This window comes from Triturus cristatus, chromosome 8 (genome assembly GCF_964204655.1).
Source record: "Triturus cristatus chromosome 8, aTriCri1.1, whole genome shotgun sequence".
NCBI lineage: Eukaryota > Metazoa > Chordata > Amphibia > Caudata > Salamandridae > Triturus > Triturus cristatus.
The window spans coordinates 460,700,563-460,720,680 of NC_140591.1; the positions used below are offsets into that span (position 1 = coordinate 460,700,563).

At 42.8% G+C, this 20,118-nt stretch overlaps 1 protein-coding gene across 2 annotated transcripts in view; it reads left to right on the top strand.

Moving 5' to 3' along the window:
• Positions 1-19,787, top strand: part of CDADC1 (cytidine and dCMP deaminase domain containing 1) — a 468,682-nt gene extending 448,895 nt beyond the window's left edge. Inside the window, exons 8-9 of one of the 2 annotated variants that reach the window (XM_085621895.1) lie at positions 3,379-3,439; positions 19,094-19,787. In XM_085621895.1, coding sequence (XP_085478021.1) covers positions 3,379-3,439; positions 19,094-19,122 — 90 coding nt within the window. In that variant the 3' untranslated portion in view covers positions 19,123-19,787. The remainder of the gene's footprint in view (positions 1-3,378; positions 3,440-19,093) is intronic. The other variant, XM_085621894.1, reaches the window with a different exon arrangement.
• Positions 19,788-20,118: the final 331 nt, after the last annotated feature.

Sequence of the window (20,118 nt, forward strand, 5' to 3'; positions counted from 1 at the left end):
CCAGTGGCTAAAGGAGGCTGGTTGAAGGGGGCAAACTCAAAGCTATGTGTATTGTTAGCAATTGCTTTGTTTGACAACTGCGCTCTCAAACCCCTTACTTAAAAATGACATCACAATTTGTTTATTTATGTGGGAATCGCATTCTTTAAATTCCAAATTCGAACATGTCAGTCCAGAGAGCACAACTGTAGAAAGAGTTGCTGCAGATTGCCAGGCTGTCAAATTCCTGTCAAAGGCAGGGCAGTTATAGGCAGAAAAGGCCTGAGATTCACAAATTGAACCACTCTTAACCTAAAGGTTTATATTCATTTGAAGTTGGTAAAACGTTGTAAACCATTAATAAATATTGAGTTTCATTCAGTATGTATGTGAAAAAGGACCAAAAAAGAACAGGTACCAGAGTTCTGGATTCCCCATCTCTTTTTTTTTTTTTTTTAAACCGTTTTTATTGCAGAACAAAAAGATAAGCAGCTTACATACATAATGACCCTACACCGCAAATGCCAGTGCCTTTTCCTTTCTTGGCCATGAGGCTTCCGTACACAGCTTGTGAGCCCACATCCTAGAGGCCGGGCAGCGATAACATGTAGGTCATTATACTTAACCATATTTCAACCTGTACATTTGTTTATATCATTATAGGATGTCTGCGTTCCGCTTTTAAGTTTTCTCCCCCCTTCCCTCCCACCCAGTCACTCCCCCTCCCCAGTCCCTATCCCCCTATCCCTATCCCCTCCCTCTCCACCCTCCAGTGCCCTCGCCAACGACCGGACTTGGCCTTAATATGTATTCTTGGGTACTTATCAGAACTAAATAACTATCTACTGTGTATGTGTGGTTGGGACGTTCCGGGGATAGCATCAGTATCAGAGGGCTCCTCTTCCTCCTCAATCTCGCTGTTGCGCAGGGCCTGCACCAACATCTCCCACTCTGTGGCCGCCTCTAGTGCCCTATCATCTGACCTACGACACGCCAGTTGGTATCTAAGTGTACTTTCACTCGCCGCCCATTTCTGTAGTTCATTAATCCACCTCCTATGTGTGGGGCCCACCTTCGACTTCCAGAGCCTCGTCACTTCCCTCTTTGCCAAGAGGAGGCCCATATCTATAAATTTACTTGTGGTCTTGTTCTTGGGCGTGTGAGGAAACCAGTGCAGGACACAGACCCTGGATTCCCCATCTCTCGAGCTGGAAATAAGAACTGTGGGGTTAACTTTCATTGAGCTGCATGCTGGGTTGCATAAGTCTGTGGGCAGTCTTAAAATGACGGCACTTTTTTCTCTGCAATAGGCGGCTCACCTGTGATAGCATTTTCATTGCATTTGTCCCTTTTTAAAAGGGAAAAGTAGAAAGACTGTTCTCAGCACCTAATATACATTTTAGGTCTGGCCTAAAGACAGCTTTAGTACTTTTGAAAGCCTGGCGAAATGTAAAATATCATAAATAGTACATACATATATACATGTATAAAAGGGGCTTTGGATCACTCACCTTCTTTCATTGATCTGTTCCACTGTCATTCAGATTTTGGTTCCACCCATCTCAGCATAAAGCAGAAGGCAGTGAGTCAACCCACTTCAGCCATTGGCTCTCTTGAGCTGAAAGGGACAGCATTTTTCCTGATCGCACTGTACAGCCACCTTAAAAGTGTGCTTCAGTGTTGTAGCTGCTGGAATAATAATTTAATTTTCCTATGCTTTTTACTTCCCTTCTTTATTATTTTTTTTTTTTTTAGTCTTTCTATGTTTAAACTATGTTTTCAGGTTACATTAATTAAAAGTTAACAGTACCATTTCTTTGCGCTAATAAAAATCATATTTTCCCTGTGATGTGCATTAAAACTAAAAAGGGTTTCTATAACTTATTGTAAGTACACCTGCCTGCTAGAAAACAACAATACCGTTCTGTTAAAAGTATGTGCGATGGTGAATTAATTTTTTGAATTAAAAATGATCTGTGCAAGCCTTCAGCCATATTTAGGCAGCAACATGTTTTTTTATTTCTTTATTCTTTTTGCAGCATTTGTTTGCACAAAATAAAAAAAAATGACATCTATTGGTAAGGAAAATCCATTGACTTTGGCAATTTCTGTTAAATTTCTAATGGCGCATTGGAGTCTTTAATATTTTCCCTATACGTTTGATTTTAAACGATTACCAAGCAAATGCTGCCATTTCATACATTCTCTTTTCTTTTTGTTTATTTGAAAAGTTTTCTTTTGCCCGTTTTAAAGATTTCTAATATCTGGGCTAGACTCTTTAGTGTTTGTGAGCTTACTAAAAATACCCTTTTGTAGGGAACTGGTGCTAAAGGTAATGTGTGTTTTTTTCATCCGTTGCAGCAACCTGGCCAGGTTGCCATGCAGATGCTGCACAAACATAGAACCGTGATATGATGCTAGTCGGCTACATGATCCGTGCTCTATAAAGATCAAATAACTATTGACAGAAAACCTCTGTGAGAGTAGCTGTGAAAAGCATTTTACTGTTAACATGTTTAAGAACGTTACCACCACCAACATACGCCTCTTCGCAAGTTTTCCTTCATGAGAAGGAGTTCAGGACTACAGCACTTGTAATCTCACTAGTAAACCTGATTGAACCTGGGAGGGTTAAATAAGGTGTTATCCTCTCCACCGCGAGTACTAACAACGTTGAGAATATTTTGACATTTCTGTTTAGCAGGGAGGTGGACCCATACAAGGAGCGCTGCGTTTGGTCATTTTCATGGATTTTCAGCTTAAAGGAACAGTTGCATTCCACACACAAGTATATTTAAGCTGTCAAAGTATTGTCTTTAGCAAACATTTAGCAGTTTCTCCGATTTGTACTATCATGGTGTAATTTCGTCACATAAAACATTTAGCATTACGGCCCTGAAATGCAGGCGAATGGCCTTTTTTTGTTTTTGCAAACAATTATAATAAACATTAAAAGTGCACAAGTAACAAAGTAAAACGGCTGCAGTCTAAAAGTGGTATGCATATGTTTGCAAAAAGTAAGTAAAATATGATACAGTAACAAAACATAACTAAAGCCCAGAGTGGCCTGCCCATCCCTGGCACTGAAGTGGACCGCTTTCTAGGCGGGGTGCACCGGTACCGGGAGGGAAAAGGTGCCACCCACATTGAAGAGAGCCAGTTTCTGAAGTGAGGTGACCCATTGCCCCATGCTGCGGGGTGTGGTGAGGGGACCATCATGTGTGTATGAAGGTATGTATTTTTTCTTAAATATGAGGTTGGCGAGACAACTAATACTGTGTATAGGCTAAACCTAAAAAATAGATAAATTCATTTTTTGTACCTTGACATTTACTGTTTAAAAAGCAGAGTATCCGGGTTTGGTATTTGAAAATTAATGTGAATGTTCTCTTTAAACAGTGGCGGTTGAATCCATCGCTTCCCAGTGTTGGTCAGCAGAATGAGTTGGAAACCATGGAAAGTGAGTACCTAATGTAATGTAATGGACATGTGTGTTTCACATTGTTGCGTGGACCTACGGAGCATCTTGGAAGTAATAAGAAACAAAGTTCAATACTCTCCGCCATTGCTCTTGCACTGTAAAATGCTTTTGGAAGAAGCTGTTGTATTTTCTTTCATTTTGATCAAATATCACAAAACAGTCAAATTACACGATTCATAAGGTAACATCCCCTTCTGAGATATAGCTTGGTGCCCATGAATAAGATAAAAAGTTCTAATATGCATTGACTTGGAATGACAGTCATGCAAGTCATTATTGTTAAACAGAAATTAACCTGCACTTTTTCATTGTTAATGCTGCAGATTCTGGCCACTCATTCCACCAAAATCCCCATTCATCTGACAATTTTTGATTGTCAATGTGCACACGTTAACATGCGATGGGGATCCTTGTGGAACACATGCCTTCCGCATCAACAGCATTGCCAAACACCACAAAGCAGAGTGAGCTCAGTAAACCACCATATCTGGGCCTATATTTTTTTTCTATGTATCATACGCATTATTTTGTTTGCTAACTGCATCCCATTCTATGCGCGGTGAATACATTCAGTCATTTACTTACCTCCTTTCAGAAGTCACCCACTTCCATATCATGCTTATATACAACCATGGGATGCTGTCACATCTCGCAAACAATTCTGTGCAGTGTCCTATTTGCCGTGTGTAATTGGTGGCACATAAACACTTTGTAATTCCTTAAACTGTAGTCCGAACATGTTTGTGGGAACATCTGAGGTAAGTGGATTTGTTCAAAGCCTACATTTTATACCAACGCGCCTTGCTTCTGTGTGCGCATATCCTATGGTAGTGTGTTACATTGCCCTCCATAGATTAGTGACTTTCTTCATGCCATTATCCACCTATTCAGTACACTGTCGCTGATTATCGTCTGGGAGCTGCGCATTACAAAGTCATTCAGATGTCTGACTTCTGCATAATAGTGTGTGTATATGTTTGACTTTGAACCCAAGCTAGCGTATCTGACTCTTCATGCGAGAACTTTTGCATGTATACTATTTCACCTCCCCATATCCAGAGAACTGTTTTCTGAGGCTTCACCTCTCCTACATCAACCAACTCATCTGGGCTGTAGTTTCTTGGTTTGAACCTCCAAACATTTTGAAACCAATTGATTTAATAATACTGTCCTATACTGGGAACCTTAAGTATTCCCTTCTCCAATGCCTCTGTAAGACTTCCTGGCCTAGCTTTGCTGTTTTTGCTGCCCTTGCAAAAGTCTGTACCATCTTGTCCAAAACATCGAAATAACTGTAACTGATATAGAATGGAGGTATTTGTAATGACTTTCAGAACTCCAGCAGTATTACCTTTTTATAATCCCCTGCATACTTCAGAGGGAGCTTTGTTCACAAATCCAGGCCTATCTGCGACTTCTCACTTGTTCTATATTCAAATTTCGTGATTGGAATGTTGCTTTATTAGGTCTCGCCTGAGCCAGCGCTTTAGCGCTGCTCTGGCGAGAGCTATAGAAAGCGGGATTTGGAAGTGCAAACTAGTGCTTTTCAGGCCGCCAACTACAGTGCATGTGCGCCGGGCGCGCGCACCATTTGGCAGCCTGCTGATCACTTTCCCGGCCGCTTTGATGTTCTCAGTGAGTGGCCACTGAGAACATCAAAGCGGCCGCGAAAGTGCACACCATTTGCCACCCCCTCCCTTATCCCACTTCTTGCTTGTTTTATTGGAGTTTCGATCTGCCTTCATTCCCCTCTAGCACTGCGCTCTAACGCGAGACGTGTGACACCAGGGAGACTCTCGATTCCATATTTAAAGGCATGGTGCGGGATGACTTCACAGGCACCTCAAAGTGTCAGTGTGTGTGTGTCAGGGTTCCAAAAACGTTTTCAGGGCCAGTGACTCAGGCACTCTCACTGGAATGCCATTGGCACAGGGCACTTGCTACGTTTTATTACTATCTTTACCCTCAATGGTTTAATAATAGCATGACTGGTCTATTTTTATTAAACTTTTTTTGAATAATTATGCATGCACATACTTTCTAGATGGAATGTTGCTGTCAAATTTACTGTGCACCTTTTATAATTGCAGCCCCCTGCCCCAATCGTTTACATTCCCTATTCCTTGTTCTCACCCTGCAGTGAGAGCCGGGCTCGCTGCCACATGGGCGATGGCCCATCGACCCCCCCCCTCTCTCCTTCCCCTTAAACACATCACATGGACGAGTTCGCAAACTTCGAGAGGGAAAAGTGCTCAGTGTTTGTCAAGCTCTGAAGGCAAACAGCAGCCGCCGCATCCTGGGATCCTCGGCTGCACAGCCGCACACAACCTTGGACCGCTTCCGGGAGGCGGAGCCAGAGCCGGGGCTAAGACACATGATGGGCCAAACTGCGCAAGTCACCACAGGCGGTCACTGCACAAGAGGGGCGCTTTATGTTTCAGAGATACAAGCTCACACACGCTGCAAACCCGCCTTGTCGTTTTACAGACCAGAGCCCTTCCTAGATGGCCATCAACCTCTTCATCTGGCAAGCCACCTGACTGCCACCGTAGCTCCAAGTCCACACTTTGTACCAGCCCACTGCCTCTTCTCTCCATCAAGCTACCTCCCTGCCCTCACCCCTGGGCTTGCAAGTCCCGCAGGACCTAGAGTGCTTAATTTGAGCCGGTGGTTTGTGTGCTCAACACCAGCTTTTAATTGTCAACACCGATGCTTATGAGAGTCAGTCGCCTGGTGGGGCGGTCTCTCTTATTTACAACAACTGTTGTTTATTAATTCAATATACATTAATAATGACCAATACCTGCTGCCCATGCCATTCTTATGGCTCTGGGGGCTTGCTAGTAATTGTGCTGGCACTGTCATTGGCAGAGATGGCAGGGGCAATGAATGGGTAAGTGCACGTTGCAAAGGGCTCGTGAGGAGTGCCCTGGCACTTTTTAACAAATCAAAACACTGCCGAGTACATTACAGCCACAGACTCTCGAGTACCATGCTCGCACTGGAAACAAGGCCAGCTTTGCACCCCACATAATGAGCATTTAGCTTGAGGTGACCGGATTTTCAGAATGAAACAACCTGGACGGCCGCCGACATAGAAATAGGACTGTTTTGGTCGGGCCGGATTACGGTTTCAAAAGGACTGCACCAAAAATATTTAAGGTCACTTTCCCATATGCATATATTTCATAGCTCTTGTATTTATTCATTACGATACAGTTAATTGAAACCATTACATGATTATAGAACGCGCAGTGAAAAATACAAAAGCACATGCTAAACACCAGACTCCTTCAATAATTGTCCTTAATGCGACCAACGAGCTCGCGCGACGCAGATGAGAATGAAGCAGATGTCACCGGTATAGAAACGGTTAAAAGCTACAAAATCGTACTGATGGCAAGTGGACTCCTGAGTCATTACTTTCTGTATGTCTGGTGCAATTAAGGACAAAGTGCCAGTGCATGGAAATAATGAGTGAGTGAGTGAGTAAATATTACATATACACATGTGTGATGAGACCCAGGGGCGGGCTGCTATTGAGTCTGGCTTGGGCTGATGGGACACGGAGTCGCCCCCTCATTACATCCTGCTGTGCTGCCTGGGAAAGGCAAGGCAGAGGGTGGCTTTTAAACCGCTCCGCTCATGTTCCTGTGTTGAGAGAGCCGGAGAAAACGTGCGCCTGCCCTGTACCACACTGCGATAATGTGCGTCCTCATCCGACCCGCTCTCAACAAGCATTGGCATAGCCAATAGGTCTCGCTTTTGGGACCTTATAAGTGTTTAGCCATGCAACAGTTGCATAACTAAATACTTATAAGGTCCCAAAAGCGAGACCTATTGGCTATGCCAATGCTTGTTTATTGTGATAACTATACCGAGGTACATGAAACTACCCGCTGCTCTTTAAAGTGACGTCTCAACTTCCTTAATCCTGATGTTACTGACAGTTGGTTAAAGCTAATATTTTGATCAGTTAATTTTGATGCTTATCGCAACATTGCCTGTATCGAATCTCTGGGATAAACAATATTGAGAAGAATATCATCTACCTATAATGCACTTAAACTATCATAGCCATCTCCATGCCCTCGCCCTTCTGCTTTGACCACACAATCCCAGTTTAATCGCCTGACTACCATAGGTGGGCTTTATTATTAAAGCACAGGTTACATGGCACATACCCGTCTGAAGCATCTATGCAATTGAAAGCTGCCATCTAAACATAGGTTTTAAAATTTGGCGTCAAGTGAGATACCTTATCGACTTAACTTCACGCATCAACCATATCTGTACCCCAGGAAAATAGTGGCTGTATATTGGGGAGACCCGCGACTGTGCCGAGATGGGGGGTCACTGTCTGTAATTCTTTTTAAATGGTCTGGGATTGCCCAGTGGTATTAGCTTACTGGGGACGAATTGTTATTCATTTGGGTAGTCCCCAGGTTAGGGAGTTGTACGGGACACCGGAGGTTTGCCTCTTGAGAGGTTTTTAACTCCCTATCGCCTAAAAAGGCGAGCAACAGATTGTTAGGTCTCGCTGAGTCAGCGCATGCGCTGCTCTGCGAGACATTTAGTCAGTGGCTGTTGAAAATGCTTCCAAAGGGAATGACGGCCACCAGCTTTCGGTTACGCGCACAAGCGCTCGCGCCTCACTCCGCCTCTGCAATCAACGCTGCTGCGCGCTCATCCCTCGTGTGCTGAGCACAGAGCGTGTCATTGCGATCACTTTCGCATTCACCGCGATCGCGATGACTTTCACATTCACGGTCGCGCTGCGTTACTTTTACGCAATGCTGGTTACATTTGACACAATAATTAATTGATAGCTGCACCACTAATAATGGCTTTGTTCTGTGTCAGTTAGGTAGAGATCTTTTGCATTAGAATGTAATCGAGTGTGAGTCAGCAGTGGTACCACAAAGACCTAACTACAATTTTCTGTTTGGCATTGTTCACTTTATTATTTTTGATGTGATTTGTTTCTCTTGCCAAATTGTTAATGATGTATGTTTTCCAGCTGTCTCCCTGCTATGCTTCTTTTCCCTCCCCTACCGCATTCAGTATTGCCCTCTCTAACCCATGTGCTTCTCGCTCACACCCTCTCTGATTGTCCTCGTATGCTTCTCCCCCTGTATTGCCTTTTCGCCCATAGCGTCTTCCCTCCCTGCCAACTCCAGGTTTCTCTCTCTCACCCATTGCTTTTCTGTGCCTCCACCCTCGCCTTTGTGTTGCTTCCGTCTCTCACTTAAAACAATGTTTTGCATGTTTTTTTTTCTTTTTTACTGGTCAATTCTGATCGGTAAATAAAGATTTAAAAAGTGCCCTTGTCATTTTGTAGACATATGCACACGTCTACAAAGTAACATGGGCGGCTGTGGCGTAGGCTTTTTTCAAATTCATATTTTTACTAAGCTGTGCAGCATTGGGGATGCTGTACAGCATTGCTAAAAAACACTGGGAAATCCAATAGGTCCCAAAGCCGAGGCCTATTAGATTTTCCAGTGCCTGTTTATTCCGATACTACTTCTGTGAATCATTCACTTTGTCAGTCTGTCATATTTAATTTATTGATCTTATGCTTTAATTCAATTCCTGCTGCCCCTTTTTCATACTCAGTTTAAACATTGTGTTAATGAATATCAATGTTATTTACTTATTGCCTGATATTGTATTGTTTTTTTGTGTGCAGGTCTTCATCTTCTACCATGCTTTTTCCCCATCTAAATACTATGCCCATCACTCTTAATCTGAATTAATATTACAGTTTGAGTCTGTACTGGTACTGAATTTCTCAATTTATAAACACATTTTCTTGTATTTTGAACAATGTGCAAGAGTTGTGTAGTTCTTCTTACAGTGTGTCCATATATAACAGTCTCCAAAATGATGTCCCCGGCATCAGTTAGTCAGATCCATGTTTTACTGCTTTTAAATATCATGGGCGTCATTGGATAACATGTACCCCACAAAATGCCACGTTAGTTCTGTTATTCAGTCATTGCTTACAACCAGTCTTGACATTGCTTATAGCTAGCTATGACACTTTAATTACGAGCCATGACTAATCACTATACCACTAGTGGATTTCAAAACGGAATATAATGAGAGCAGAACCAGAACAGTGGGTACAAATGGGAAGTCCTCATGGTAGCACAGAACCTCATTGCATGTCTAGTGGACAGTGGCAATTATTTTGCCCATGGGCTCTCCTACCTCATACATCCAAAGTGAAACAAGCATTGGCATAGCCAATAGGTCTCGTGTTTGGGACCTTATAAGTATTTAACCATGTAACAATTAATGTTGTTTCACCAAGGATATTGTGCTGCATAACTAAATACTTATAAGGTCCCAAAAGCAAGACCTATTGGCTATGCCAATGCTTGTTATACTTTACCCTGGCACTGGCTAGGAAACGGATAGCCAGGGCCTGGAAAGAGAGACAGAGCCCTACTTAGTCCTGGGAGCAGATGGAAGTGGAACAGTAGGCTAGGGCGGAGGAAGAGGCATGGTTGTGTGAAGAGGTGTGTGGGGTACACAGACGCCATCTCTCTGATATGTGCGGGCAGGGGTCTGGAGCTTTGCAGAAAACCCAGGTCAGCTTGAGGTATTGGCTGTATATTTGTCTGAAGCCCTGAGAGAGGTGGGGGAACGCAACAAGTAAAACGGTTCTCCTCAAGTGAGATCAATGTGTTATGGAGGGGCGCTCTTATGCATTGGATACCCTATGTATGAGCGATATATGGATGTTTGTCTCAGCAGAACCGTGACCTGTTTAAAGATAATATTAGTATGTGAACCGATGCTTGGTTGTAGGTTATGTTTTGTTGTTTATATAATCAAAACACCTCCCTCCGAGGCTATAATATTTCTCTTCATATAGTCTCTAGAGTCACTTCCTGGTAAGGGAGTCACATTAATGACTGGTATTCCTTACTATAACAAAACCTGATTGACCAGAGTGCACAATTCCTCGTACTAACTTCTTTAATTTGTTTAAAAGCATGTTTGTGTCACGTTAAGAAAACGAGTATTATATATGACAAAACCTTTGGACAGGACTTGGCTAGATTAATTCAAGAGACTGATAAAAGCATTCCTGTGTATAGAGGAGGGATGTATGAAGATTCTTTCAGAAACTTTCCATATTTCTTTATAAACTATGTAATATACTGAAAGACTGAAAAGGAATTGGAGTTAATGGCAACACGATTAAAGTAGAAGAAATATGCAATTTTGGCCTACCACCTTCACAGGAGAGCTGCATACTGGGCTACTCTAGGAAAAAGTCTGCAATACACCCTCAGCCGGATGCTTCACTTCATATGTGTGAGTAATGGGTGGACAGAGTGTGTTAAATATGCATGTATAAGGTAAGGTGAGTGTGTGTGTTGTGCTTTACTCTATGGAGACATGAATCAATTTGGGACTTCTTGTATACTTGGGTTGTTATGGCTTGGGTAAGGCTGCTCGAGGTTGGTTTGAAACTGCAGTCATGTTTTGAAGTTTCCTGAACCTCCCCATAGTTGTTGACTATAGCAGTGGAAATGCTCTTTCTTTTGTCTCCCTTGGAAATGAGCACTGTACGATATTAGCTCATTCCTGAGGGGATGTAATTTGTCAGATTACAGCAACTGGGGATGCCTTTTTCCTTTCCTTTGTAGGTTAGCCTCCTACTCCTTGTCAGGGCACTTACAGCTCAACTCCTCTTCCTGTACCATTTGGGTTACTAAGGATATGTATATAGCAATATGAGCTTCTACACAAAATGCAGGCATTGTTTGGATCAGTATGGGCAGAACTTCAGTGGAAACCACCACTGACATTCACTGATCATGTAGGGCTAACAAGACCTGATTTGAGTAGCCTTCCACAATTTACACAGAAATAAATTGGTTGTGCCAAGAATAAATAATTGCCCAGCGCTGGGAGGCAAAGATTCTTATTGGGAAGGATTGGGATCTGTGATTGTCAATTTAAATTTCAGGATGAGGGCACATCTTGTGGCAAACCTGCCGGAGATCTGAAGAGTTCCTGGTGAAGGAGGAACTGCCTGTTGGATATATGGGATTGCTGGACATATGGAATTGCTGGACTTCATCTTCCAAGGGAGCACCTGACTTGTGAACTAGTAGCTGTGTAATAGTTTTGGGTCCTAACACTGATGGAATTGAAGCATCTGCCTTGAAGGAAAAGGCCAACTCTCAGTGATAGGAATGCTGAAAGTGTGCATATGTATGTGCATACATCCCTTGACATGAATGAGGTCCTGTGACCTGGAGGGGCGCACCAAGCATACCCTCATTTAACTGACAGTGGTCTTCCGTCTTTGTCATGGGTTTAGCATAAAGAGGGGTGGTGGCAGAATATCACATTATGTGAATCAGTGGATTTGACAGACCTTTTCATCTGTGTCACTTGAGAGGAGGGGTGGGGTGCTGGCCCACTCATGTAAAATTCTGCCTTGATGATCCAACCCTCATCTTTACACTAATATCCCAAATGTGTTTTATTTTCTGCATATATCTGACCTGTTTGGGACATACCGGAGGTTTATGGGTGTGCGAAAGTAATTGAGGCGTGCAGGATCCATTTTGGAAGCCCTGGCATATACCTGTGAGGTTGTTTTCCAAGACAGTGGAAGTGTATTGCTGACATTGCTCATGCTGGAAGGAGGAGACCTAGACAATGAAGTTATGGAAAGTAGAGACCGGGTTACTTTCGAAAGTGGATCAGGTCTTTTGCTGCAAGTAGCTACTGACTAGTTTTCCTGTAGCACCGCCATTTGGTAAATGGTGGGAGTGAAGAGTGGAACTGCAGTTTCTGTTGTTCAGGAGTGTTAGAAATGGCAGTTCTGGTTGGCTAGGGTATGCACTTAAGCCAGGCAGAACCTACCACTCTAGTCAGGTAAGTAAATTACACACCTAAGGCAACTCCTGCTCACCCCCTTAGCAGCTTTGCACAGAGCAGCCAGGCCTATCACATAGGCAATGTGTAGAGTACACACACACACACGCGCACACACATGCACACACTCGTACACACACAAAACACTACAAAAGGACTCCACACCAGTTTAGAAAAATAGCCAATATTTATCTGAATAAAACAAGACCTAAACGACAAACATCCAACATACACAAATCAAGGTATTAATGTTTAACAATTAAATCAATTACAGCTGTGAGAAATCAAAAATAGCTCCACCTGGGGCTATTTGATCGTGGTTGACAGCAACAACTCCACAGAGTCAGTCCGACCTCGATGGAGCGAGGACCGGTTACGGAGTCGGGCAGACCCCTGTACAGTACTTTGGAGGTGTCGTGAAAAACAAAAGACAATGCAAAACATAGGGGAGTTGAAGTGTCGCGTAAGCCAGTGTGGCCTTCGGTTCCTTACTGTTGCAGGTAAAGTGAGGAGTCTGTTCCTTATTGTTGGACAGGGGAAGGTAATGCATAGGTTCCTTACTGCTGCGGGGGAGGTGATGCTGCGATGGCTGGTGCGGCATCTCAGTTCCTTACTATGGAGCAGTGGCAATGAAGTTTCGAAGGTCAAGCCGCAAGGCTTCGTTCTGCGGTGCCGATGCTGAACCAGGCCATAGGCTTTGGAGCGGTGCGCCACGGACTTCGGTGGTGCGGTGCTCGGGACTCGTGTAGTGGCAGAGCTTCAGAGCCGCTGCTGCGTCATCGGGGCTTGCGATGCAAGTCGCGGTTAGTGTGTTGAGAGGGAGCACAGCTCCGGTGCAGGCAGTGGTGCGGTGGCGTTAGAGCCTGTGGTGCAAGTCACATTCAGTGCATTGAACAGGGCCACAGCTCCGGTGCAGGCAGCGGCACAGCATCAGAGTTGCAGACAGGCGCTGGTTCTGAAGTCGATCGGAGTTGAGGCCTTGGTTTCCTCTTGTTGCACCAGATATCACTTCCAAAGGCCCAGGAATTGGATTTGGCACCACTTGGCAAGTTAGGACTCTCAGCAGAAGAGCCCAAGTACTGGTAGGTGAAGTTTTTGATGGCCCTGATACTTCTTAACATGAGGCAATCTCAACTGAAGTCCTTGGAGAACCTTGGAAGCAGGATGTAGAAAGCAAAGTCCAGTCCTTTCACTCCCATGACAGAAGCAGAAGCCCAACACATCAAAGAAACAGCAAAGCGACAGTCCCTCCTGGCAGCTATCCAGCTCTTCTCCCTGGCAGAATGTCTTCAACCCAGAAGTGTTCTGAGTATATGGTGTCAGAGGTGCCATATCTGTACCCATTTCAGCCTTTAAAGTAGGCACACTTCAAAGAAAATATTTGAAGTACACAAGACACTGCCTTTCTCTGCCCTGGCTCCAGACACACTACAGGAGGTGAAGACTTCTTTGTGTGAGGAATGGCACATCCCTATTCAGGTGTCAGTGTCAACTCCTCCCACGCCTCTAGCTCAGGAAAGCCCATCAGCTTAGTGATGGGCCATCAGGATATGCAGGGCACACCTCAGCTTCCTTTGTGTGACTGTCTAGAGTGAATGCACAAACAGGCTTACTGTCATCCTGACCCAGACGTGTATTCAGAGACAGAAAAAGGCACAGAATAATTAAAGTAAGAAAATACCAGCTTTCTAAAAGTGGCATTTTCAGACCTGCAATTTAAAAAACAATTTCACTATGTGTTTTTAAAATGTGAGTCCAGAGACACCAAACTCCAATTTTCTATCAGCTTCCAATTGGCAAATACACATGTAAGATGTTACACGGCACCTCCAATGCTAACCTATGGGAGAGATGGCCGTGCTGTGGTGAAAAACAAAATTAGCAGTATTTCACTACCAGGATATGTAAAACACAGCAGCACATGTCCTACCTGCAAGCTGCCCATGGAGCTACCTAAGGCCTACCTTTGGGGTGCCTTACATGTAATAAAAGGGAAGGTTTGGAGCTTGGCAAGTGGGTGCACTTGCCAGATCATAATGGCAATTTAAAACTGCACATCCAGACACTGCAGTGGCAGGTCTGAGACATGTTTGCAGGGATACACATGTGGGTGGCACAATCACTGCTGGAGGCCTACTAGTAGAATTTGATTTACAAGCCATTGGCACACATGATGCACTGCACTAGGGACTTACTAGTAAACTAAATATGCCAATCATGCACATGCACTTTAGCACTGGTTTGCTGGTGCCCAGAGTCCTAAAGCCAACAAAAAGAAGGTCTGAAATATAGGATCAAGAAGGTAAAAGGTTTGGGGATAACTTTGCAAAAAGGGCCAAGTCCAACAAGGATGAGAAGGGTTCTTTAGTTGAGGCTAGCATTTTGTCTCTTTGCAGATCACGGTCAGTGTGACTGTTGATGAGCTAGGTTCAGAAAGTTCACACCTCTTTGTGCCTCTGTTGTGGGTTCTCCAGGCTGTAGACTACTCTGCTGTGAGGAGCATCAGTGTTTGCAAATGCTATGTCTGGAGAACATCACAAAATAAAATTAAGTGATGGACTGAGTGTTGAAACTTTTCAAACACTCCGCCCCAGCCACAGATCTAGGTTTAATCCATCGTTATTTTGCTTGACGCTTGACATGTCAATCATTGGCAGGTCCAGACTGTAGTGTCATAGTGTGCAAAAGAACAATGGATTAAACTTGGATCTCTTGACTGGGGATGAGTGGTTGAAAAGGTTTAGCATTCTGTCCATCATCTTGTTGTGTTTGCTATGTCTGAAGAACAGCCAGGGAGTGCAGATTAAAAGAGAACCAACCCAAACCGGTTCTGAAAGTGCAGACAGAGAATCCACATCCCCTGCCTGCTTAATCAATATAGAAGTGGGAGCCACAGACCCTCTTGTTTCAGTTTCATGTTGTCTTTAACCAAAGAAGATAGTGTTCCCTAGAGTACTCTGAGAACTACTGCACAACCAGAGCTGGTGTATGCCTGGCAGTTTGCTTTTCAGAGATATGGGAACATCACCTGGAGTCTGCACTTGCTGGAAGAATCGTAGTCTCTGGTATGCCTTGAAGGTGACATGCTGCTAACTAAGGGAAGCAGCCTACCAAGTCTGCAGTGATGTGATTGACCTGCAGTACCAGAACAGCTTGGCCTTCATGCTGTATGGATCTGTTGGCCGAACTAAGATTGGGGAGAGCAATCTGTGTGCCCTAAAACATGTGGGCAGCACTCTATATGTGAAAGTGGTTCCAAGAGGAACCACTCCTGTCTGAGATTAAGTTAAGCATTCCACCAATCACCTTTTGTGTTCTTTAGTGTGACTCTCTATGTGCGACGGGTATGCCCAGATGTGAGTCACATGCTTGCTGTGCCATAGGACTCAAGCTACACCTGACCTAGGAGGCCCAGATGGGCTGAAACCAGTCATGCGTTGCTTGAGCTCCCATTCAGAGAGAGCATGACCTGGCAGTTCAGGCTGCACTGTTCCTATTGGAGCTGCAACTAATCCATAATACATGCCCAAAGGATTCTCAGATCCCAAGGAGAGACTTATTTAGACCTGCCCAAAGAGGCAGACTCTAGGGAAGAGCGGCGTTGAGGCAGAATACAAGGCAAATAACCCAAGTGCCTATACAAGAATTGTGACTGTTTTATATGCTGTGAAGTATTAAAGTACTTTACTTTTACCAAGGTAAAACATTGGGATAGACATTCAATTATTATGCTGATGGGCGATTGTTGAGTTCTAAGTTTATACTCCCCTACACTACATCCCTGAGAAACCTGAGAATACTTCCCATTGCTGCCAATGATAGTCAAGTGCTGAGGTGGTTGTTCTTGGCCCAGTTTGCAGAGTTCTAGTTGGACGGACTCAGGACATCAAAGGCAAACAACCCTAGCCCATGGCTGAGGTCCAGTAGCTTCGGCTTGCCCATTGGCTTCTCACCGATTGGAGTCTGAAAGCAAGTTTGGCAAAATAAAATAATTATATAGAAAAACATCAGCCTTGTCAAAGCCCATAAACAGGTAGCGGTTGTGAAGAGCCATTTCATAAAGCCAGTAGGCTGTGGTTTATTGGTTCTTAAACCCTCTTTAAATGTGTCTCATTGAGCTTGGGACCACTCTGCTTCACTATGAGGGATAAATGCTAAAGGGGTGTACTTGGTAATCAATGTTGAGTCCATTAAAAAGGTCACCCTACGAAACCGAAGGTGGAAAGCTCGAATTGAAGCAATTGAAAGCCCATTACCCCTGACTTCCTGGGATATTCAAAATTAGTTCCTGCAACTGTCCTTTCACTTTAGTACTGTAATGGATTTTTTAAAATGTATTTATTTTTTGGATGCATACAGAGTAATACTGGCAAGGACGATATCTATGAAGTTCACATATAATTCAGGCATATTGAAGCTATGTTTTGTGCTATGCTGTTGTTGAATAGTGGGGAAACCTTTTCTTGTCTGATCTGTCCCATGATTTTAATTTAGCTCGGACAGTCTAACTTCGGTGGTGGTTTAGGATAATCTTGCTATGACTCGCTTAAGTGATTATTCATAGCACTAACAAGGTAGGCAGAATTTCAATATCCATATTGTTTTGGGAAAAAATGTATAGTTTCCCGGCCACATTTGTGGATGTACTTAGAAGTTACTGGAAGTCTTCAGTGGGTACATCCTTGATGCAGGGTGTTCATATGTGGTCAGCTTTGTAGTGATAGTTTGGTAGAGTATAGTGGCCCTTTTTAGGTTTCATGGTTAAATTGAAATGTGGCCTGTGAGGGTAGTTTCTTTGGACTGGGGCTGTAGAAGACTAAGGTGTTGACTGTTCCATTAGATTTGGATTGGAGTTGTAGGCAAGTAAGTTCTATTAAGCTCTACAAGGAATTTGCAGTGATACATCTTACGTTTGAATTGAAATTTTTAAATTAGGGGTTAACACTTCTTTGGCAAGTGTAGTTTTCTTTGTGGAATTAGCTATTATCTCGAATGTGTTCTTATGAATGAGTAATGTGACCAATGGTACACCTCTTTTTGTGAGGGAAGTGGTAAATGTTGCAGGGAGTGTAGAATTGATGACCGTGATTTGCATATGTTTTTTTCCTAAATTGTTACATCTTCTAGAAGAAGGTGTTAAACCAGATTAAGAAGGTCCTAGCCAGTGGTTAATTTGTAAAAAAAAACCAATTGTAATAAGTTCTGAGGCTCTCGTCAGGAGGCAGCTTGCACCAGCCCATTTCTCCTGTTAACGCCGCCTAAAATAGAATCAACTACAAACCATGAAAGTGGGGAGAGAATGTGGCGTAATGGCCTGAGCTGCCGACTTCAGAGCTAGGAACCAGGTTTGAATCTCGGCATCGGCTCAATATCCTCCAATTCTACGCAAATCGCTCAATCTCCCCATGCGTACCATAAATGAATGTGTCCTTAACTGGTGCTCATGAAAAGCGCTGGTGCTGAGCACCGGAAACCACCGTCTCAAATTGAGCACTGGTCCCAGTGCTTGATAATCATGGCACTGTAATACTGAACATGCCCATGTCCATGCTTGGAAGTATGACTAAATTGGATAGGACTTTAAGACGTGCTACTTGTGTCTACAGTAAAAATAGGTTTTTGATGGAAACCAGTAGAATCGTCCCAAAGAAAATGAAACATCCTAGCCATGGACCTTCTGAAACATTTGGTCAGTGAATAATAAAAAGGATGTAGTCAAATGTGGTAACCCCTAACTAATTTCATATAGATGAAGAATCAAGAGGTTGGCAAACACTGTGATGTGATTATTCTTACCAGTAATTGCAGTTGAATAAAAGACTGCCTTTATTACTCATCTGGATTCCATGACTTTGGCTTTGTAACAAGGTGCTTATAACAGCAAATCTAATGATCTCCTAAATTGAGATGGGAGGAGTGGGGGGGGGGGGGGGGGCGCGGTAGCCTGTCAATATTTATGAGACTAGTTTAATTCACTCATTTATCCTATGATCGGAGAGTTCTTATTTGGTTTTCCACTAAAACAGCGCAACAAGTTATTTATTTTCCCATCAAAGTCTTCATCAGTGTTTGATTTTGTTGCAAGCATATTTGGGATCATTTATAGCTTGTAAGTGAGTGCCAGAATTTATATAGAGCTCACTAAGGACCAAAAAGTATCTGGGTGCCTGTGCAATAATGGATGGTGAAATGTTATTGCTTTTAGTGCTCTATTTTCCAAGAGGTGGGTTGGTAAGATTCAGGCATTTACTAGTGATATTCCCTCTACATTGTTTCATAGATACTTATCCAAACTGCTATTTTTCTACAATGTAGTTTTGGATTGTCAGTTTTTGTTTTCCTACATTTGTTTTCTTTAGTAGTCAGACACAGCATTCACTAATATTAAGAGGGCTGTTCAGTTCTTCAACAAACCTGGAGATATGAATGCACATGCCAGCGTGTGGTTATTTTAACCTCTGATTTAAAAAGCAATGGTCTCTCTAAATAAGCTATTACCAGATGGGATGTCTCAAGCATCTAATGCTGATAACTGAATGCTAACAGGTCTATTCTTTGTGGGTGATAGATTGTTCCACGAGCAAGAAAGCTATAGGAACTGTTCACATAGAATATGAATCCGTAGCAGATGTCTGCAAGGCTATCGTTTGGAGATTTGAACACACTTTTTTTCTTTTTCTGGTATCACTGGAATCCAGGGATGACCTTTCTATTTTCTTTCAGAATCGGCTATCGTAATGCTTGGTAAATGATTAAAAATAACATGGACTAAATGAATATTAATTGGATTCCAGTGGTTTTCCAGCATTGGTATCTTCCAAAGACTGACAACGAATCCTCACTGCTTCTCACCCATTCAGAGCTATGAAACTATTTCCCCAACACTTCAGATAAGTGGAATCTAAGATTGCTACAAAGTGTGAGCATCTCTTTGAGGAGTAAACGATTGAACATTAATGACCCTGAGATACAACAAACTTGCTTCAAACAGTACTTTAACCTATCCAAGAATCTAACGCTAGAAAGAGAATTTTTCCCAAAGAAACATATTTTTTAGTCTCTGCATCGCTTGTGCGTGGTGCTAAATTAAGGAGCCCTCATTCCCAATTACTATTAACTGATTGCAATTTGGAAGTGTTCATTTAATTGAATATTAAAATATTAATACTAATTTGTCCTTATTTAGATGGTGGGGAAGAGACGAAATCCGAAGATGGGGATCATCCTCACCAATTCAAGAAAATATGTCTTGAAAACACTTGAGAGACATGCAGAAAGACCCATACTTTTACCATTTTAATTGCACTTTAGAAAGGTTGTTTGCTTATTTGAATGGTGCCAGTTTTAATTTAATTTATTTTACCATTTAAATCTATAAAGTAAAATTATGTGTAAATATATATTTCTATTTTACTTCATTCGGTGTGCTTTATTTTATTACGCATCATGTTTTCCCCTTTTACAATATTCTTGTCCATTAATAATCATACTTTGCAATGAGTAATTGTGTTCTATGAATTGTCCACCAAAACATATTGTGGTACTCTGGGCAACTCAAAAGTATTTTGCACGAAACAACAAGTTTTAGGCCTCAGATCCCGATAAATGAGTATCCAGTTCTCCATGGGTCTTTTTATATTGAATACATGCGCAATAATAATATATGAGTTAGTTGGGTCTAGCAAATTTATTCTATAAGAAAGGCACCTTTTGAGTGCTAATACGTTTTGTCCCATCTGGCAGATGTC